Source organism: Rhinolophus hipposideros (assembly GCF_964194185.1).
Source record: "Rhinolophus hipposideros genome assembly, chromosome: 4".
Classification (NCBI taxonomy): domain Eukaryota; kingdom Metazoa; phylum Chordata; class Mammalia; order Chiroptera; family Rhinolophidae; genus Rhinolophus; species Rhinolophus hipposideros.
Genome location: NC_138050.1, coordinates 105,156,184 through 105,180,072, shown reverse-complemented (window position 1 = coordinate 105,180,072; position 23,889 = coordinate 105,156,184). Strand labels below are relative to the sequence as shown.

The 23,889-nt window shown below is 38.0% G+C and overlaps 1 protein-coding gene across 4 annotated transcripts in view; it reads right to left on the bottom strand.

Moving 5' to 3' along the window:
• The window catches only part of CSMD1 (CUB and Sushi multiple domains 1), a 1,600,646-nt gene that overhangs the window by 1,094,699 nt on the left and 482,058 nt on the right, over positions 1–23,889 (bottom strand). For all 4 annotated transcript variants that reach the window (XM_081046432.1, XM_081046429.1, XM_081046430.1 and 1 more), the window contains exon 3: positions 23,221–23,333. In XM_081046432.1, the coding sequence (XP_080902558.1) occupies positions 23,221–23,333 (113 nt within the window). The remainder of the gene's footprint in view (positions 1–23,220; positions 23,334–23,889) is intronic.

Below are 23,889 nucleotides of genomic sequence, written 5' to 3'. Positions count from 1 at the left end.
GAACATAGCGGGGTATGCATGAATCTTTTCAAGTTATACAACTATTTTAACTGCTGTAAAGTATGATGTGTACATGAATATTACAGAATTTATCTATCTATTAATACCACCCTAGTGACAGACATGTGGGTTGTTTACAATTTTTCACTATTATAAGGAGTTCTGGAATAAACAATTTTATTCATGTCTTATGCATACGAGTGAATAACTGGTTCATAAGGCACAGACATTTTTAACTTTAACAGAAAACCCCAATTCCCTTTCAAAATTGCTACACTCGTTTACACTTCCATCAGTAATTTGGGGGTTACACTTCCACACATTTGGGATTCCTTTTTTTTTTTTTTTAAGATATTCACTGTTTGCCAATTTGATGGCAAGTAAATGTTATCTCATGGCTTTTGAATTTAAGTACGGTTGGTATACAATGTTGTATTAGCTTCAAGGGTACAATACAGTGACTCACTATTAATATACCTTGTAATGTGATCACCTCTAAGTCTAGTTGTCACCTGTCACCGTGCAAACTTACCACAGTACTATTGCCTTTATTCTCCTTCACCTTTTATACCCATCGTCCCAGCTCTTTTAAATTTGCATTTCCCGAGTTGGGAAAGTTTAACCATATTTTTCAGTAGTCAGGCTTCCTATTCCGTGCCTTGTCCTGTACTAATTTTTATACTGGATTTTCCCCCACTTTGTCTTACTGACTTATAAATCTTTACACTATACACACACACACACACACACACACACACACACACACATATATATATATATATATATATATATATATATATATATATGCATATATACACGTATATGTACAGGTATGTACTCGCACTCATCTATGTACATATTCAGGGAACGGTAACATGAACAGGAGCCAGTAAAGAATGAAAAGAAATAAAAGTCACTGAGATATGATGACATTCAAATTCCTCCCAATAACAGGAGGCCAGAGAATACAAGTGTTTTAAAAGGGTGTGCGTTCAATGGTATCAAACACTGATGAGAGAAAGACCAGGGGGAGCGTTATTAGTGAGAACGTCACCAGGAAACTTAAAGATGAAAATCTGTAGAAGTGTTTCCAAGAGAATTAGAATAAATTTTGCTATGAATAGAATAGGTGATGAGGAAAATGAAAGCAGCTTTTAATTAGGTGCTTTAGAAGTAAAAGGAGGATGAAGAACAGAGGGCAATAGAAAAATCAAATGAATCTTTTCCTAAAATGCAAAGGCCAAAGCACTGAAGTAGAAATTCATTTATGGTTGTAAAACCATTCATTTGTAAAGGAAAATACACAGAACCAGCAATGCCGTTTTATAAATACCACATGTGTGGTTATGTTGTGAGAAAAGCAATAGTTAAATTGATGTAAGCAGATTTTATCCTTCAGGGAGGCCAGTTGGATTTGGGTACGGCCAAATGATATCCAAAGGAACACCAGTCTGACCAGCTTCTACCATTAATTAATTGGTCAGTTTGGTAAAGGGTCACTGTCTGAGTGTATCAATGGTGACGAGATGTTGACAGATACACACTTCACCAAAAACTTGGAACTCTAGCACAGGCCTCAGAAACAACCCCCGTCCACATTCTCTAAGAACATCAATTGCCTTAGAAACAGGATGAGCTCTGTCTCTTAAGTGGGCATCTGTGTATGCCGTGCTTTCATAAGATGCAGTAACTTCTACTATTGTAGAAAAGTTCAATTCTCCTTCCATATATACCACATACAACCACAACATATATGAAACATAACTGGCCATTTAAAAACTTTTAGCAAAGCTGTAAGACATTGATTATATTACAGGGCCAAGCAGGGAACATGTGAGTGTCAATTTGTTGGGTAAGGAAGCAACTAAGTGGGATTTGCAATCTCAGAGGTGAGTTCTCAGAGAACTCATCCATAAAGGATTCATGTATGCAGTTGTTTGTACCTGAAGTAAATGTCTGAACCTTCTCATAAAACACTGAAGGTAAGGTTTCCAAAATACGTTACAAGTATTATGACCTGAGAGCTAATTAATTTGAAATACTCTTAGGTATACATTTGTATTATTTATGGAAAAAAAGGTGCCCTTGGTTCCAAAAAGAAATCATAATATCATGTTCTTTCCTTTTTAATAGAAAACTGGGAAAAACAAACAAACAAAAAAAACACAACAACGGCCATACATAATGATGTAGGTCAGGCGTTTACCCTCCATGCTTTGATTTAAAGAGGGAATGCAGTTATTTTATTGACACCAAGTGCTTCCATTTTCTCCGTGAGCCCCACTACCAGTTAACAAGCCAACTCTGTTTTACCCAGTCACTTACAAAGGGCCTTTCATGTTTAGCTGGGGGAAAATTGCTCAAGTTCTCTTATATTTGAGGGTAGAGCTGGGTGTAGTTGAGAAGAATCTCAGGTCCCCTTCAGCCTCGACTTACGGCCTTGAGGCCAATGGGCCCTGGTCCAATCACTGTCCTTTGTTGTTTCCCAGTGTAGCTGCAGGGAAGTTGTACGTGTGCCCGAGGCCCAGAAACCCTGTGATGGCAGCACCAAGTCTCCCCTTCCTTCCTCATTCCCTAGGGTATTTGGCTGGCATTCACTGTCTGCGCTGGATAACAGCCAGACCCCAGTTCTAAGTTTTTCTGGCTGTAGTTGAGATCCATTAGCATCTCCTTGCTGATTCAGCTTCACCTTGCTTTCGCAGTGCGCTTAGAACATGGGGAATGTCTGCCTGGTGCTTCTCCTGGGTCAGGGAGCCCATCCCACCTGGCTGTGGTGTCATGCGGCCCCCATCATATTGTTCCCATGGCAGATGCACTGAACCCTAACTCTTAGAACAAGACGTTAAGAAGGGAAACTCTACCCTTTCCTTCCCTGGGGCAGAGTCCCCTCTGCTGTGCTGGATTGTGTTTCCTGAGTTATCACCACGGCCCCTCCTCCCATTGCCAGACAAAACCCACATCTGGTGGGCTGTCTCCCTCACACTCTGTTTCTTATCTCCTCTCGACCTCTCTCCCCCCAAAACCAATTCAGGACAGAATTAAAATTGGTGTCCCCATTACACTAATACATTGAAATCTGAATGTGCTGATGAGCAGCCTGCTCTCTGGAACGGGGACTCGGCTAAGACACAACAGCGCTAGGCACAGTCAGAAACAAGTGGACTTGAAACGAACTCCTGGACGGTGTTTCCCGTCATGCCACTTGTGAAATGTTGAAACATACCCCAGTGAGTCATGAACTTATAGGTAAATATCTTGTCACCTTTTGCAAATTTCAAATCAAGTAATGTTAAATCAGGGATTTTGCTGCTAATTATACAGAGGTGGTAAATACCTAACACGTTGTCATCCATCACCTATTTCTGTTTTAAAGCTCTCCGTTTGTGTTAAATATTTTCAAGTTCTACTTCTATAATGACAATATATAGTGAATTTCAAAATGATTCAGTGATAAGTGAGAATAACATGTATGTTGTGTTTACATTGCACTGCAAATTCAAACTGTCATAGAAACTGAGCATGAAGCACTTAAGCACTAAATTGCTTTCTAATCATAAATACAAGCATATTCCACAGCTGATTATGTGTCCATAAAATGGAATCTAAAAACATATCATCTTAAATGAAAAGAGAAACAATTCCTTTAAGTACAAGAAAACATTAGGTCCACTGAATAAAAGAAAGCTTGCTAAGCTGCAAAGCTTGGGTTCTGTTTCAGGTTTTCCATTGACCTTCTATGTAACCGTGAGCAAGTGTCTAAGTCTCATTTCTTTTTGTAATAAAACAGAGACAAAATATATCATTGTCCTAAAATTACACTAGGATTATGTCAATATAAAATGAGGAAATAGATATTAACATGTTTTCAAATTCATAACTCAATTCAAATACAAAAATGCGAATGTTTTAGAATACGTAATACATAAAGGAAAGAAAAAGCCTTCAACAGTGGCATGCACCTAGAAATTACATCCTAATCATACAGTATTTATAACCACAAAATAGTATCAGAATACTTTTTCCCTGATTAAAATCATTTCCTTTCAATATTATAATGGCTTTTAAAGTAAACTGCCACTATTTTAAGCTTTCTTTTTAAGACATCCCATAGTGGGAAGAAAGGGTTGTCATAATCGACTTCAAAGTCTGATGGCTTTGTGTACTTTCACAGTCTTTGGCTGGGTTACACGTAGACGGTTAAGATGTTCTTATGTGGCATTTCTGTAGAAATACCAAATACCTTGTATTAGAGTCAGTATCAATCAAGCGAGGGATTTGCAATCTTTTATGCTCCTAAGACTACATCTGGCAATGTGCTTAGAGCAGGTGGTTCTACAATTACCTGGCACCAGAATCCCAAGCAGGTCAGATGTAGGAGGCTGACCTGCATGATGGTGAATCCGTCTCAGCAAGAAGCAATATGCTAGCATGCCCGAGGTTATGGGGGCCTCTCACGGATATGCAGTATTTCCACTCTCGGCAGAAGCCTCGATACTGGCTGGGACTGGCAGCTTCAAAAGTCCTTCAGCATCTTCTGTTTTAATTCCTTGCCCCGGTATTTAGCCAACATTTTCAAAACAAATCCTAACAGATTCATGATTTAATTTCTCATTTGTTAAATGTGTTGGTCACTCAGATCTTTCCCCTATTACTCCACCTACTGTAGATTTTTCTTTCATTTGAAAGAAAAATATGTGAAATTTGGAACCTTCAAACCATCAAAAGTAACATTCTTATTAAAAAGAAGTCTCCAGATCACAGATCCATTTGCAAACCTACAAAATATATTCTTATTCTGGGGATTTTTTTTTCCCCCAATAGCTCCTGTCAGGTATCAGTCAAAATCATTTGCTAAGCACCTAAAACGTACACAGTGTAAGAAACTTTATTCCAGAAACTCACATCCACCACTTGCTAACTCCTGACTTTTCATTCACTATGTAAATTTGGAATTGTGAAAGTTTCATGTTTAAAATGAGGAGCAAGCCCAAACTCCCTATTATTATTATTATCATCATCATCATCATCATAATCATCATCACAGTCATCATGAAGAACCTCTCCTGGTGCTTAAAACAGGTCACAAACCTTTTCCTTTTGTTACAAACCCCTTGGGATAACAACTACTACTGGGGACCCCTTGCTGAGCCAGGGACTTCAGCTCCACCTGGGAAGACAAAAACACCTCTGATGGCAGAGCTATGTGACAAATTATGGAAACACCTATAAAAATGACAGTATTTCCAAGTATTACTATAGCTGAGTCAAGCAGTTAATAGAACTATTGTTTTTTTCCTGTGTGTGTATTTCTTTCTGATGACTATGCTGTTTGTTAACTCTTTAAAATTTATATCCGGTTGTAGTTTTTCTCATTCTAAATGAATATTCAGTTTTATAATTACGAGTTCTTCTTCGTGAAAAAGAGCCCCCCACACACACACACATTGCACAAGCTCTAGGCCATACCGCCTAGCTTTCCATCTTCACACACCTTTGAATTTTGGAGAGTGTGCTTTTGGGCCCCCATCCTGGCTGTCATTGGCTGGTCCTGTGGTGATGGGCCCAGGGTTTAACCACCACAGTCCCGGTATGCCTATGTGGTTCCCTCCAGACACCGAATGATAACGTTCTTGAGGGCAGTGTGTGGATTACATGAGGCCATTTATGCTGCGTGCTGTTCATAGCGACATAATTATAATGTTCAACAAGGAAACTACAGCCATAAGACAGAAACACTGAGGGGACAACAGCAACCCCCACCTATGTCCTCACTTTAGGAACCACTCTCCTGATGAGGCAGAAAAAAAGCAAAAGTGAGTTCGAGCAGGACTGCCCATGCCTGTGTCCCCTCCCCAGGGACTGTCCAAACTCAGCCCCTAAAGATAAATCTCCCTGTCGAAAGATCCTTTGAAAAAGGAGAGAAGACCCAATCAGAAGAAATCAGGTTTTGGATGCCTGCGTAGATTGGTGTGGCCTGCCCCCAGCATGAACTCCAGCCTCATTATAACACAAGTAGAATAAAGTGAACATTACAGCCCCCACCCATGGGTTGTTGTGTATGCATTATGGGTAAGAGCATGTGCAGAAAGAAAATAGTTATATGACCAACAAATGTCAATCAAATGACCTCAGTCTATGCATCAGATGGACGTCACATCTCCTGCTGTAAGAAAATGTACCTGCCTTTTCCTATAGAAGGAAAAGTTAACCTAAAGTTAGGTGCAGTTGTCCGTTTGGGTCTCTGCCCCCAGCAGCTTCTCTGCCAGCACCTTTCTTCTTTAATAAACTGCCTAACTTCCATTCCGTTTGAATCTGTCAATGCTTTCACTTTCTGCGAATGGCCAGGGCTAATTATATGCCAGTACATCTCCCAGGGGGAGTGAGGCGTTCCACAGCTACTGGGCGAGTTTCCTCTGGACAGTGGTTGGGTGTGTGGAGGCTGTGTTATCCCCTCCCCGCCACTGCCACGAGGAAGCAGTTTTTGGTGCTTCTTTGGCTGACAGTCAGCCTCCATTCCATTGGAAAGATTATTTTTAGGCATTAATCCATTCAATCAGGTGCTCCTCATCCAAATGCTGTCTTCAATTCTGCTCCTAGAACATGCCATAGATCACACATTCTTTCTTCAGAAATGATGCTTAGTAAATATTTGTGAATGAGTGGATTGTATCCCTTCCTAGCTACCTTATGAAAATGGTGTATCTTCCCACGTAGGACTGTCCACTAGTGTAGGAGAAATGAGTATTTGAGAACCTGTGACGACTATTGGACGTCTCATGGTAAATTGACAAATCGGCATTCTTGTTTTGCAAATTGGGTCCTAATCTTTGCTGAGATAAATCTATGTCCAAAATATGAAAGCTTTTAGTAGAGTGTTAAAATAAATTTTCGAACTCATCACGGTGAGGGAAAGACTCAGGATTAAAAATCCACAAAGTAATGCCTGTGACCTTGCTAAGGTGTCATGGTAGTAAGTTGGCCTTACTCGCCACACCTCACGTACAGTTCTCTGTACCATGACATTCTCATTGGGTGGGCCTTTCTTCCCAAGTTGAATTTCCACACCATCTAGTGGAATTAGACAGATATATACACAAATAACATATACATTACCACCGTGCCAAATACAGACTTAAATGTGAGTATGTTAAATAGGACATAGTGTATACTCTCCAGGAATTTACATTTGGGAAACGTATAGCTGTGGGTAGGGAAGTACTCACTGATTAACTACAAACCAAAGACCACGGTGCAGGTAAGGACAGAAGCTGCGAACCTGCAGAGTAGGAAGAAGTTATTGGCTCTCGGATTCTATGAATTCAAATAAGGAAGATAGGATCAAATTGGACTTTGCAGTCCCTGGTCCCATTGAAAACGGCCTTCCGTGGGCTATAAATTTGTCAAAGCTTCCTACTGTTTCACATTTACATCCTAACACCCTGTATCCAGTTCTAAGAGCATGTGTGCTAGTGTGCGTGCATGCATATGGAGATCGAGATTGATCCATCTGTTCTAGGAAATTCTTACATTTAGCGACATCACAAATCCAAACAAAGTCAATCGAAAGTGCCCTCACTCTGCCTTCCACGCTAGGCATGGGGCCAGCCGTGTCAGCAATTACTTTGATCAGAGCTGCTGAAGTTAGGTACCATGATGGGAAGCCAGGCTGACCTGCAGTCCTGAAGGCTTTAAATTTAATGTAACCCATATTTTAGGCTGCTTCACACTAATTTGCCTTTGATTTCAGAGTTTTTAATGGAGACTTTGTTTCTAAGAATACCGCTCTGATAGAGGGCATGCATTTTTTTTTCTTTTTAAAAATGTCTTTGAGCAAATGCTTTTAAAAGATTATTAGGTCATTTGAAGTACAATTTTTATTTAATAGCAGGAGAATCGACTCAGCACGGATTCACCAGGTACCTGACTTTTGTGCCCTGTGCTAAGTGCTGAATACAGCATCACGGCTTTATTTTCAGTATATTATAAGGTCTGTGTTCCAGAAGTATTTTAACAATAGATTTTTAAAATAAAATCGACTCTTGTTACATTCAAATCTGAAAGTTAATACAGTGCTGAGCTTGCAATAAGATATCCTTGATGGTAAGGGAATGACTCTATATGAAGTGCAGATGCCTTAAAAGATAAGACTTCTTTATTAACACTACATAAAACTTTTGTTTGAAGCTGGAAAGATAAGTGTTCATTTACTGTTTGGTCAAAATATTTCTCAATCTAAATTAAAAGGAAATCCTTTTTAAATGGTTTCTGAAACAGCTCTATGGATTTAGGCATTGCATGCTTTTCAAAAATATTGCAGATACATATGTCGTGATATTTGCAATTAAAAATATTGTAATATCTATACAAGAATAAAATGAAACATGCTCCAAGCGAATCCACAAATATCATTACAGCTTGTTCACAGCATAAGGATTTCCAAAGTTAGTTATATCAGGCCATATTTAATTTAATTTATTTTAAATTATACTTAAAATTAAAAGTATAATTTAAATTAAAATAATTAAAATTAAGTGCTAATTTAACTTATAATGTATGTGTTTTGTTTTTAAAAAGTGCACAATTGCAAGCTAATAATTCCCTGAGTAGGCCCATCCACTCACCAAAGAGGGGTCCTTCAGAGCCCGGGAACCTTCCGACCAGCCTTCACCCTTCCCTCCTGTCACATATTAGCCTTGAACCTGTGTGGACTCACGTCCTTGTGTTTGCCAGGCTCTTGGGAGAGCTCCGACTTCCACTCCATTACATTCTGACCCCAAACTCCTCGAGAACGGCATCTTCCCCTCTCACCTCCACCACTTGGAATGCCCCCCTTCACTTTCTAAGGGAAACCAGGGTGCCCTTCCCAGCAGCACTGTTTCCCTGAAGCCCTCTCCAGCAGGGCCTGCCATGTCCCCAAGAACGAACACTGGGGTTAGCCCCTCATTATCATTTCCAGACCCTTCCTCCTAAGTCCCCAGCTTGGAACCTGATGTCTTCAGTCTCCCAGCTGATACTCTTCCTACCAAACCACTAGCTGATTTCCCCGCCCCACCTCGCTGTTTTCTGCAGCCTTGTTTCTGGACAACGTTGGCACCTGGATCACACCACCCGTCTGTATATTACAATTATGTGTGTGTTCCCGCTAGGGCTTCCTCCACCCATCTGCGAGTGGTGAGCCCAGGGGTCTTGTCCTGCTTTGTTCACGGCTGTGTGGTTAATGCCTACAAAGTGTTGGATGTATAGCAAGTAGGTGGTCAATAAATATTTGTAGGACAAAAATACATACGGAGAGCCAAATACACTAAATAAATGTGTCTATTCTGGCACCTTTAATATTGGCAGAAGTGACCTTGAGTGCTCATTTAAATTTTACAGTGTTCTGCACAGGGTGCTGTATACAGCCTATAAGCCACTTAACATCCTAAATTCTAAGTGAACACATTACACAAAATTTTCCCCAGGTACAGACATTTTATACTTTTCTAAAATGTATTAATAAGCGCAGGTATCTATGTGAAAATCATTCCAATTTAATATCATTGGCAAAGGGACCTCAAGTTCTCTCTTCAAGACGCTGATACAGAAAGGGATGATGACAGGTGAGTTTTAACTCATTAACCTCTATTACTCACTATATGGAAATAAACTCCTTCCCATTTTAGTCACATCATGGTAAGGATTTAAATGGTGTTTATTGTTTGTTCATATATTTTCACTACCACTTGTACTGTCTTTATTTATACTATTATCTTTCCTGACATGATTATTTTACAATCTGATGGGACACAGCCCAAATCGCATCTCGCTGCTGAGTCCCTCCTCACCCACCCTAGCCCCCCCCCCCAGTTTGGTGTGTGTCCCAAGAAGATGCTCAGAGTCCCCATTACCAGGCAGGGTCAGTATCACCATGTCAGAAAGTGGCAACACCCAAAGGCTGTGCTGGTTCATTTGACACCCTTAAAATAGCCCTCTAGTAACTGCACTGCTTAAGATATTCTCCCGTAGGTTCTTAAAGTGTAAACAGCTCCACTTTTTTTTTTTTTTTTAACCTGTGGAACAAAATCCAGCAAAAAGCTTGCAGGTGGAAAGTGTCTTTTACAGTAATGGTCTCAGCATGCAGACCACAGGGACCAGGTAGGCCAGCAACAAGATGTCCCATCCCTTGGACCAATGCCATCGTGGCTGGGCCACAGCTTCCTTTTTTCAGAGAGTGACAAAGCAGAGCAGTGCCCGGAGAATGCATCATACATTCTACCGAAAGGGGATTGATAAGCTCAGGGGCGGACATAGAAACTGGGGACAATGATTGGGAGGATTTAGCAGGTTTTCTTGAATGGTCTCCCAGTTACCCCACCCTCATGAGAAACTCCATGAAAATTAATTTCATGGCCCAATCAAGTTTGGGAAACACTGCTCACAAAAGCTCCTCTAAGAAACCCACCTGATCATGGGAATATTAAATGCAGTAGCGAGAAAAACAAAATGTCTTTAACTGTGGCTTTTAACATCTTGTCAGGAAACTGTTTATTTAATTTTGCATTTTCCAATTATATTACTTTTAGCTTAACATTTATTAAAGTCCTGTTTGCATGTTTCACATGACACACATTTATGTAGAAATTGTGAGAGAGTACAGGCATGTATTTGGAAACAATATAAATGCAAAGATGGGGAGAGTGGGGGAAATATGTTTCAAAAGGTGATGTTTACTATATTAAATATAAATTTTAAAAACAATTGAGCTTAGTTGGTACTAAGATATGAATTTATGTGGAATTCATGGTTAATAGCTATGCCATTTATATTACTTATATTGTGTTTGTAGAACTAACATATTTATGTCATATTCATGTGTAAAATTCCTTTGGATTACGTTTAAGGTCATTATGATTAATCTTCTTAACTAGAAACTGACTGAATAGCTGTGAGCAGGACTTAATGTACGAACCTTCTGCCACTAGACATGAACCTCCCATCACAACAGCCAACACTTACTTTGTAGCAGGCGCTCTGGTAGGGCCCTCAGTGCACATTTAATTCACTCAATTAATTCTTCCAAACAGTCTACCATACCACTAACTCTATTACTATCATCCTGGTTTTAAAATGTGGAAACAGGTTCAAAGGGGTTAAGGGATTTTCCCAGGGCACAACGGGAAGGTGGTCTGTCCCAAGCCCAGCAACAGGACCAAGCCCCCTGACACCACTTCCGCCCCCCCAGACTTCCCCCCGCCAAGCAGTCCACTGCTCAGAAAAGGGGACCTCAGACCTCTGTGCTCCCCACTCACATCAGTTCACGTCCAGATGCGCTCTCACTTCTGAAAAAGCATAGCTATACAATGCGTTTTATTCCAGGGACCATTTTGGTCTGTTAGTTACTCAAACTGATGGTTTTGCATGAACTGAGAATACTTAGCTTGGAAAAGTGAAGTACAGAGGAAAATAATAATTATCTTAATAGACTGAAGGAATGGCACCTAATTTGAGACTCAGTATTTTTTGTTTGTTTGTGTCTCAATTTTCTTAGAGAATAAATGGTTTCAAATTTGGGGGCCAGCCACCTACAAGCTGTGTGAACACAAACCAGCTGCTTAACTCCAATCCTTCATCTGTAAAGCGAGGATTTTAACACCCAATGATATCAGTGTGGTTTAAAAGAGTATAAAATACGATTATGTAAAACACCTAGCAATTTAACGAATAATTCTAATATAAATGCCATGAAGCCATCTCACTGGATTCAGATTATACTATACAAAACATCAGGGTTTTTGTTTTTATGTTTTGTTGTTGTTGATGGTAAAAAACAAACAGAAAAACACAACTTTGCACAGCATGGCATTACCCCTGTGCACGACACATGGCCCTTCTCATCGGTCAGCTCCATAAAGCAGAGCAGATCCATCGCTTTTCACGAAACCACCCTTAGATTTAGCACAATGCCAGACCTCAAAGAAACGCTGCAGATGCATCTGAGTTCAATGGGCAATTACACCCAAGTGCGCGGGGCCAGGGCATTGTATGCCTTGGGGCTGGCCTTACAAGGGAGCCACTCACTGGTGTAGACACATCTGTGGGTAGTTATAGTCATCCTAAGTGATACTCACTCTGAGAAGCATTTTGCTCCTCAGTTAGTATTCTGAGTAATGCCCCCTGTTCTGACGGCCTGTCCTGTAACAGGCAAGACTGTACTGAGAGGACGACTCATTTAGACGGGTTCTGTCAGAACGGCTCACAGAAACAATGCCGACAATTTTATTTTGGATCTATTAGTAAAATGACGGCACTAATTCATTTCACAGAGGAGCCAAACAGCTGTCAGATGGCAGTGCGTATCATCGTGTACACATTACAACTCCGTTATGCTGAGCAGGACTTTTCCGCTGGCAGAGTTTCATACCATCGAGTGCTCCAAATCCTTTCCCAACAGTGCCTTCCGTACTGCATGAATCCTCGGAGAGAACAACTGAAACAATGTGACCTAGTCACCATTGGGCCTCCAGGGGTTCATTCGTGCTCAAAATGACACAATTTAGGGAAATGTAAGTAACAAATAGACGTGCTAGGAAAGTGACATCCAAAACTCAACCTTTTCTCCCCAACTGCATAAAAATAAGATCTCAGCAGTCACGTCTTCCTAATAAACCTTTCACTACTGTGTTTCCCAGAAAATAAGACCAGGTCTTATATTAATTTTTGCTCCGAAAGACACATTAGGGCTTATGTTCAGGGGATGTCATCCTGAAAAATCATGCTAGGGCTTATTTTCTGGTCAGGTCTTATTTTCAGGGAAACACAGTAACTGTTCTCTAGGCAGCAATAAGATGGAAATAGGGATTCTGGTTAGTTGATTCACATTTTATACTAAGAAGTTTAAGTAGTCTCTTTCTGGTTGAAATCCAAGAGCAGTGCCTATCAACAGGAGTGTCTAAGAGGACAACACACACAAAGGAAAGGCAGGCCTGTGGGATAGGGCTCACAGCAGGAGATACAGACCCCCTTCTTGACCGTGGCTCACACAAAAATAAAAAGGCAAACATTTTGAGCAAGCCCTGTGCATAAATAACACCAGAGAATGTGCTGATTATCAACTTAGAAATGATTTTGTTCCCTGAAATTCTGGAATCATCTGGTATTTGACTCGTGGGATTAACAAAATTGTCTTCTCAGTTCCATCAAAATAGTTAGACCGGCCACTGAAGGCAGTCCATTTTAAGTCCACTTACTTTTTCTACAGTGTTTTGACAGGATGAGTTAAATAACGAAGCTGAACTGACACAGAAGGAAAGAACACCCAGCCTTAGGGTAGCGGTTCCTCACGATGGCTATCTATTTCTAAATAAAGTTTTATTGGCACACAACCACCACACGCACGAAGCATTATGTAGGGCTGCCTACCCATGCAGCTGTACCAGACAACTGCAGAGCCAGGAACAGTTACTGTCTAGCCCTTGATGGACAGAGCTGGTCAGTTCTCTTTAGAGATACCACATTCCAGCTCTTCTCTGCCCCTCGACGTCAGTGTAACATTTGGAAAATTGCCTTACCTCTTGGGGTAACTCTATACAAATAAAGTATCTACTTAAAAAGTTTTAAGAATTAAATGAAAGTTAACGTATGATAAAGTCTATTTTTATTTTAAAGTATTAATGTGACTCTGGTTTAAGATACTAGGTGTCATCTTGTATTGAGATCGTTGAAAACTGATAGAATTGCATGAGGCAAAAATACTACCTAAAATACAAAACATTAACGTATGTAATGTTGTAATGTGATGCAGTTTTTCATTGTAATGTATTTCATTCATTGTTTAAATTGAGAGCAAATTGCAATTATTTTACACAGTTTACAAATGAAATGATACCTCACTTAATTTTTTTAGGAACCCCAGTAATAAATATGCTGCCAGAGGGTTAACTGTAAACACATGTTAGCTGGTTCTCGTGACGTGGTGAACTTAAATAATACAACAATCATTTGTTACCACTGCACTCATATAAAAAGCCATAGCTGTTCTCATGATTCATGCATCTGAGCTTTCCTTCCAAAAAAAAGTCAAGTAAATATGTAAATTATGATACACATGTCAGATTTATGGCATGTGGGAAGGTTTTGAGCAAGTGTGAAAGTCTTAAAAAATGAAAAATAAGATGTGGAATGCTGAAACCCCATTTTTCTGAGTTAAGATGGATAACACATCCAGAGCTGAAATGTGTCCTGCATAAAATCTCCCATTTGTTACCTCCTACACCAGACAAAATGCAGGAGAAAACTGAAATGTCCCCACACACCAGCTGTCCACTCATCCACCCTCCTCTCCTTCCCCAATGTGGCTTTCCATTCCATTAATCTAATATTCAAAAACATATTTTAGGGAAAAAAATATATGCCTGGTTGGAAATCAAAATTAAATCTTGCAAAATATATATGATTAAAATGACTACTGAAGCTTAATGAGATGTATACAAATTAATGTTGGAAGTTGACAGGCCCCAGGCCACTCTTCTTTCATTAAATGGCATTTCATCCCCCAAAGATAGAAAATAAAAGTAAGGTTGTATCTTGAGAGAACCAAAGTCAAGAAGGTCTGCAAGGAAGCTCGTTCAACAAACCAGGAGGCCATCTGGAAAGGACATTTCATCCTCTAATGTCACGAGGCAGGCATTTTAGCTGTGTGGGGTCACCGTTCTGTTTTCAGAGAAAAGATTTGGGAGAATACACAAAAATGCAAAAGATACAGATTTATTTATTTGAAAGCTTAATTTCATTTCTGTATCTCAATCTTTTGATCCATGCTTGGATACAATTGAAGATAGTTCACTCTTAGGTTTACCCTGTCTGATTAGCACTAAAGAATAAGAAGTGGAACAGACAATTAAAAGAGATAAGCGATGATTGATTATAGAAAATGCACACACACGGTACAATTCTATGCGATGGCTTTTCAAGTCAATCAATACAATCAATGCCTTATTTTGTTGAAACTCAGAATAAACCCATAACCGACCATTTGAGAGTATGACTCCTATAGAGGTCACCATTGTGTCTATTATTCAGAAGAAACTGTGGATTACCATTTTCTGGCTACATTTAAACAATTAAAAAAAAAAAAAAAGGAAGAAGAAAGAAACTGCCTAATAAGGCTGGAAACTCTTTAGGCTAACACACCCTTTGAAAAATATGCTTAGACTTAGCCACACCGATGACCCATTCATCAGTGACCCATCAACCTTCAGTAGCAAGAATATCAGAACCAATGATAAATTAATTTTAAAAATTAAGTGCAAAGTCAGAAATAGAAATGAACTCTGAAATCTCTTGCAGGCTGATTTAGGGACACTTCAGGTAAATAAATATCTCTCTTTTTTTTTTTTTTTTAATCATTTACGTGTACATTTGGTTCAAGCTTCACTTTTAGCTATAGCTACAGGTTGATTACATTTAATATGATATAGCGATCCTTCACAAAAGATCCTGAAAAGGGGAGGTATTTCTCCAATTCCCTCCAAAACTAAAATGGTTTTATCAGATTGTAGTATGTTCTTTCCTAATTTCCATTGTCCTTGGATCCTTTTGATTTCAGTGATTGTATGCCTGTTTGTTTTTTTTTTTTTTATTTTTTTCCACAAACCTAATCAACCTCATTCTTCCATATCTCCTCCTTGTACTGCCTTGAACTAACCATATATACCCAGAAGTACAAAAGATGCAATTTTGCCTTTCCTCAGTGACCTCCAGGTTATGTTCTTCTTATTTTAGAATAAAGAATGAACAAATGAAAAAACTAAACACCAGCAAAACGCCTACCTACATTAATTAAGATTTGAGTTAAAAAAGAAATGTCACCCTAACTAGAACATGCAGCTTACCAGCTCATCATAAAACCACAAAGTGTCACTCAACAGTTTAGCAGGGTGAGTCTGTCTATTGCATTTGATTGTCTTAACATTGACCTTTCAGAAAACAATCATATTTCTCCTAAGTCTGGGCATTTTACAAATGTTTGTATTGATGTTGCTAACAGCAATAATTATTTTCAAATGTAATAATTATTTCCAATGTGGTTCCAATGTACCTACTGTTGAAAATCTGCAAATGGAGCACACAAAAGATGCCGGGCTCTGATAAAAAAGCCTAGTAAAGGGCTGATAGAAAGATCAACAGCTCTGCTCGCTACAAAAACCATGTGTCCTCACTGAAAAGTGTCTTTACCTGGGCTCACCAAGCTAGTTTACCTAAATTATCAAGAGGAAAGTCATTCTAGAAGTTTCCCATCTAGAAGTTTCAGCTTCAGTAATTGTTCTAAGTCCAAACTAATGTGAGCGTACCAACTAATGGACAGCTAACTGTGGTGCCTTCACCAACACTTCTCCTGTGAGGGGAGTTTCTCTCCTGCCACGTGGGTCACTCCTGTTCCATGCTTTAATTCAGGTTGAGTTTGGATAATCACTTCAAGGGAGAAATAAATCAGTGCTGACATTCTAAATAAAGCTTTGAGCTTGAAGGGTAATAATCTAGCTGCTCCTTTTAAATCCAGATTCATGGATGTTAAAGGAAAGAAAATTCTGCTTGAGGGATGTGTCAGAGGGAAATGCCAAATGCATTCAGCCAAGGAGAAACACTCTCAGTAAGAAGCCATCCCTCACCCCCGGACTGAATGACTTTAGTGAAACCCACAATGAAAGGTGTGTGTTGTAGCCAAGATTCGCTTTTACCTGGTGAACAGCTAAGTACTGTATGAAAATGTAAGCCCTTCACTTCCATAAAATAAATGTATAATAAATGAAAGTCCATTTTAGGTTCTTACAGGTTTAATTGGATGATCTGTATTGAGTCTATTATTTTTTAAAGAGGATTTGCTTGTGGGACACAGCAATTCTTTTAGGTTTTGAGGAAAAGAAATATGAATTCCTGGATAAAATTAAGTTGGGGTTGAGTGAAGATTTTGTATCAAAGTATTTTGAATATTTACTTTGTGTCAAATATCAAGGACTCAGGGGTGTTTGTTTGTTTGTTTGTTTGTTTTCCTCGGAGTCCATCATTGTCCTCAAGCATCCAAATGAAAATGCCATCAGTGATGGTGTATATTCCATGTAACAGTTAAAGTTAAAAGCACGACAAGCATTCAGAACCCACGTAACCCAGGTTATCCCTCTTCTCTCTGCTAACATTGCGGACACCACAACCAAGATTCAAACACCAAAGATGACACAACTACAAAATGGAAGCAGATGGAAACAAAAGCACTATACTTCCTTTTGTAGCACAGTGACTAGATTCCAGCCTTTTCTCTAAGGCTGGCTGACACAAAGTGCTCGTGCTCATGGATGAGCCCATGGAAAGCTGACTTCCAACCTGGGAGGTAGGTTGGAAGCACTCTGCCTGGACCTCTGAGCACCAGGGCCCAGGATGGCTCCCCTCTGCTCCCCTTCAGATACTCCCATCAGCCTCCTCTTGCTTCTGCACCCCCTTCTCCTGTCCACTAAACTGCTTATGGCTTTAAAGATGGTGTGTGCTTTTCTCCACGCGTTTGCTTGTGATTCTCCCTCACTCAGAAAGACCCTCCCAGTATCTGTCTTCCCGGAAAACTGCTAGTCAGCGCCTGCTCTGGGGAAGCTCTTAGCACGAGTGCTCTGAAGACATTCTTGGAGATACAGCCCAAGCAGGAATTCTGCCATGATGTCTACGTGGCCCCTCATACACCTGACCTTCCCCTTCTGCCTGGTTGTCAAACCCTGTAACTTTCACTCTGTTCTACTAAATTTTGTCATTTCTCCTTTACTAGTCCTTCAGAACAAACACCGTTCTTATCTTTCTATTCCTATTAGTATTGTGTCTCTGGTAGATGCTCAATGAATGCTTCATACATAAACGAGAGAAAGAATGAATGAGTAAATGTGTGTTGATTTACATAAACCACTGTGTGTATATATTTGTATATGTATACATGTGTAAAATGAAATTATCTTGTGGATACATACATGTGCATATATGCATGTATTTATGAGTGTATTTGCATAGGCATGTATACACAAATAAACTTAAGTATATGAGAGGATATATGCTGCATGGCTAAGAATTACAACTGCAAATGTAGACTTATGTTCAACCTCTGCTTGCACTATTTAGTAGCTATGAGACATGGGCAAACTAAGTTACTGTAGGTCACTTCCTCACTTTCTCTACCTGATTATATCAAATAATTGCACTTCACTTATAGAAATCTTGTGAGGATTTAATAACAAAATGTATATAAGAGTTTATACTGTTCTAGGCTATCACTCTATCATCTATCTATCCATCCATCCATCCATCCATCCATCCATCCATCCATCCATCCAACATCCATAGAGGTACATATACCTTAGTAAGCATAACATAATGCTATGATTGATAAAATGAATAATTTCAAGATAAAAAACACTTGAAATAAATGACTTCCATAGGAGAGCATTTTATAACCCAGGGGAATCTCTTAAACCATCTTCTCTGGCAATTGTTTTTCTCATTCCAACTAATGAGCTGTTTCCTATGAAACACAAGTTCCTGCCCCAAGCAAACTTTTACTATTTAGGAATGTTGAATTCCTCCTCCCTCTACCTCAGTATTTTTGCATTAAAATAGACCTTGACACTTTCAGATTGTTACAGATTTCCTGCATAAAATTTAAGGTCAATGTATTCAAAGATGGCACATTAGGAAGTTGAGATAAATGTTGAGTAGGTAAAATTAATATTTTCTGATTAAAATATTTGACTGTCTACATTTGTGGTTAAAATTTCTCCCTTTTTAACTACAATGTCAGCCAGCATTTTTAAAGAAATTTTAAAGAGAACAGATTCCTTTGTTTCTTATCAGCTTTGCCTTAAACAAGAATCTAACATTTTTTCTGCCTCATTAAGCAATTATTGCAAAAGTGAATATGTATGTCAAAATATGCATATGATTTTCATTCCGATTTCTTTAAAAAAAAAAAAAAAGCTACCATTCCATGTATAAGGCCTTTATCCATTGTTCAAATAAAAGCTAGTTCTCCATCAATGGGAACACTATTGATGTTCTATACAAATAAACAATTTATTTTAGTGAATACATGTTGGATTCATGATATGAACACAGTTGGCGCTTTCTATCCAAATATAAGTTGTATTATATGAAAAAATTCTACTTCACACAAAATGCTAGATTATAAAAAATGCAATCAATGTCAAAGATAACTGATTGTTCCTACAAAAACATAGGAAAAGTCAACCTAAATCATGGTAAATAATTCATGAAAACTAAATATTTAAAATACAATCAAGACATAAATTATTAAAGGTCAATGTATAAAAAATTTACCAAATAGCTTATGAAACATTTGAAATGACATTCAGAATACACATAAAGATGTACATTAACAAAAGAAACATTATTTAAAAATAATTCAAACTTCAGAACCAAAGCAACTTAACATCTGGAGTTGGAAGTTTTCATCATATACTCATTAATGTTTCTAACATTTAGTTCACTTTGTCACTACTAAGAAAATTGACTAGGAGATAGAGGAATTCCCTTTTAAAAAGTAAAAAACAAATAACAGAGTGACAGTTTTTTTTGGACATAGTCTCTAGATTAATACATGTCACCAAACTGACCTATTCTCTTCCTCAAGTCGAATGATAGCCATGCGTTGTCATGTATGTTTGTTATGACATCATACTTTCTCATGTGCTGACATGCCACATCAATTTTCTGATATTTAGATGATTTTTTGTTACAGCATAAACTTGATAAACAAAATAAGCAATTTATCTAGTAATCAATATCTTGATGAAAGAAAGTCAACAAATAGGATACAGGAATAAATAATATTTATATACCTAGTACTTCATTGTTTGATAAATATAGGAATTTCAATAGCTACCCATCTTATTTTAAATTATGTGCAATCCCAATATTTTCTGTTATAAATTTACTAGAGAAAATGATGCAAATTCTTTGGTTGACTATCAAGAATAATGTTCAATAATGGAACTAGAAAATAAAATATTATAAAACACCCTATTAAGTTAGTAACATCAATTTCATTATTCTGTATTTATGGGTTAAATAAATGTTGATATCACCAAGAATCTATATACTTACTAAGACCCTGACAGGCTCCAGGTTGAGAGAGTTATTTACTGTCTGTGGTAATGTTAGTGTGAAATTTATAAATATTTCTTTTTTATTTCCAGAGTTAAGTACAATGAATGAATACATTAGAATATTTTAATTTATTGTTTCCATACTTCTTATGTGGCTTAATATTTCCATGCATGAATAACAATTCGTGTAAATGCTACCTATTCCAAAGTACTGCCAGAAAAAAAATAAAAAGTTAAGTGCCCAAGTTAACTTTGTTTATTGTGATTAGACAGATTTAAAAGTTTGGAAGATATCCTTCAATTCTAGCAAATGAATTTGAATAAAAAAATTGAATATCAAACTGATAATGTTAAACAAATCCTAATTTTATTTGGAAGAAAATAGTATTAGATTAAGATTGGAGAAAATCATATTTTAAAATGCTGATTCTGTATTTTCTATATAAATTAAATTTCCTTCAGTTGTCTTGGATAAAACATCAATATTTTATTGTATTATTTTGTTTATATTAATTACCTGATGGACAGTCCCATCCAAATAAAACCTAATGAGAAAGACAGAAACCTGACTCATCAAAAGGACTCAATATTTTGGTTCCAAAAAATTTCAGATATTTTTCTGACAATTATCCTTGGTTCTGCTTTATATTATATTTGTAAGGTATATTTTTATACTTTATGTACTGTTCTTAATAATATCTCCCTTTTTCCAGTGACATCACCTTGGTACATCACAATTGTATCTAACTATTGATAAATCACTTGGTGCTTGTGATGAAAGCTTTACTCCCTTCTAGATAAATTCTTTAGTGATTAATTTTAGACTACAATTAATTATTTTCTCTTCAGACAGTACAAATTTATTTCCGCAGGAGACCTTTAAGCTAACTGAGAAATATTTTTAAAATACTGACATTAAATATTGTATACAATTTTGGTTTTGATGACAAAGCACTTCACACACACAAAAAACTAGTATTTATTTGTAAATAGACTATATTGCAATGTAACCTTGTGAAAAACAAACAAAACTCATAGACACAGAAAATAATTTAGTCCTTACCAGAGGGTAAGGGGGAAGAGGGTGGTAGATGAGGGTAAATGGGATCAAATATATGGTGATGGAAGGAGAACTGATTCTGGGTGGTGAATGCACAATGTGGATACATAGATGATGTAATACAGAATTGTACACCTGAAATCTATGTAACTTTACTAACCATTGTCACCCCAATAAATTTAATAAACCATTTTTAAAAATAATAAAGAAGATTAGATTGGCTAAAGAAAAAAATATATATATACATATATAAATTTCAAAAAGAGCATTTCCACATATCAATTTAAACACACGTACGCACGCAGGCACACACACACACACACACACACACACATTTAATTATGGTCTTGTTAACCTTTCTAGTAATTTTGCAATATTTTTAGGAGCTCATAAATATTTTCCTACAGAGACAATCTCCCCAATTGTTTTTTCTTATGCCATCATGGCAAGCAGTGATACCAACAACAAAAGCCCAGAAAGATCCAATTATTCCTTTGACAATCACTCCACACCAACAGAGTTTCTAAAACATTTATCTTAGGAGATTCAGCAAAACATGCTTTTCAAGTACCAGCTTTGTTAGGGAGGAGAGGAAATTTGCCAAGATTTCTCAAATGTGGAAACTTATGAACCTACTGAGCAAATATCAGACATGATATCTGGACGTTACGTTTCACGGGTGACCGGTATGGATTGCCTTAGAAAACTTTTGCAATGTTAAGCAAAAGAAGAAATTATGTGAAGTTAGGGTACACAGGAAGTGGTGGATATGAGAAAATCTGAAAGCAAATAGCGCCTATTAATCTTAAATTAGCGTGTTACTCTCCAAAGAATGAATCACTCCCTGATAGTCACATACTGAAGGACGATTCCTCCTTCCATGTCACTGATACTGGTTTATATACAAACACAGTGGCCTGGGAGACACTGCAGTTAGAACAGTTTACCATCCTAAGGATCATTCCACACAGAACTTTAAACAGAAGGATACACTGGCCAGTTTACCTGTGTGCAAAGAGGACATTCCACCTGTGGACTTTCTGATAATCCCATACAAGCCAGGTTCAGATGCACAAAGCACATGTAGACTTTATTTTCCGCAAAGAATGGATTTGGTCAAGTGTACCGAGGACTCTGAATACGACCACATGTAGACATGACTTAGCCCAGAAGCCGGTCTGAAGTCAAGGGTGTGTGTTCTAAACAACGATGGGCCTACACCCCGACCACAGTGTTCAATTCACAGGCTCTGGGATTTGTGTTACAAATAATAGCCTTTGTATTACACAGGAGAGAAAGTTTTAAATATGTATATGAAACAAGACTAAAATAGACACCCCCTCAACATTTGCACTTAAATTTTCACTAGTACAATTTCATAAAAATAGAATGTGTTATGTCATCATCTGTATCATTTCCTCTATCAAAGGTTCAGCTCTCTTTTACCCTTTTAAAATGTCTTCCCCAAACTAGTTCAGTAATGAGAGCAAGACACCAAGGGACCCTAGACACAAATCCGAAAACACAAAAACAAATGAAACCCAAGCCTGATCCGTGCAATGACCTAACAGTAAAACAAAATAATGTTCTCAATTAGAAGTTTCAATTTTGAAAACAAAACTCACTTAATAAAATTCCCTTTACTTATGGACTGTCAGTATTATCATCCCACAATTTTTTTTTTAAGAAACTTAATCTGCATTAGAAATAAACTCTTCACAGTAAAGGAGTCCTATCAATTAGTAGTCAAGATTCTCAAAACATCTCTGCTACACAGCAAAAGTAAAACCACTTTTCCAATGAAAAAGAGTACTATCAATAAAGGGAAATTGTAAACACACGTTTTGTGCTAAAATGATCGGCAATGATACCAGATCGTGTTCTCCAATCATCAATGTATACCACAAGAGTCAAATGTTTGCACCACTAAATAACCCGGGAAACAGAAGTGGACATTAAAACCTTTGTCTCCAGTGGCCAGTGTGAGATGGTCTGGGCAGTGAGGTGTGCAGAGCACAGTAACCGTCCTACCTTCATACAGGGCTTTGAAACCTTGGGCGCTCACGGCGAAGTCAGTGGTGAACCACAGCGTTAGGACAGACCCCGTGCTGACGATGGAGGAGGGCAGCTCAAATCCCGAGAGCCTAAATGCCAAAAAAGCACACGCAGATTGTTAGAAAGCATGGATTTGTTATTGAAGCTGATTTGATGAATACATCCTATTTCTCTTTCCCCTGCGGTATATTTATTTGAGGTCTGATGTTAAACAATGACATGATCCGTACACAAGATGTTGCTACATCATTAAGCTTGTGTGAGCATTAGATTCAGTTAAACAATTTTTGAGAAGATTTTTTTAAAAATCCTTATCTTGTGTTATAAGTTTTTTTTTTTTTATTTAAGCCGATTTGATGTACAATCTTATATTGATTATATTAGTTTCAGGTATACAATAGTGATTCAAAATTTTTATACCTTAAAGGATGTGATCATCCCCACTTCTTCTAGTGCTCATCCATCACTGTGTACACTTATCACAATATTATTCACTGTGCCCCCCTTCCCCTTTTCACCCATCCCTAAGCACCTCCCTTCTGATCTCTGTTTCTAGGAGTCCTTTTTTGTTTCGCTTTGTTTGTTTGTTTTTTGCTTCCACATGTAAGTGAGATGGTATGGTATTTGTCTTTCTCTGTCTGACTT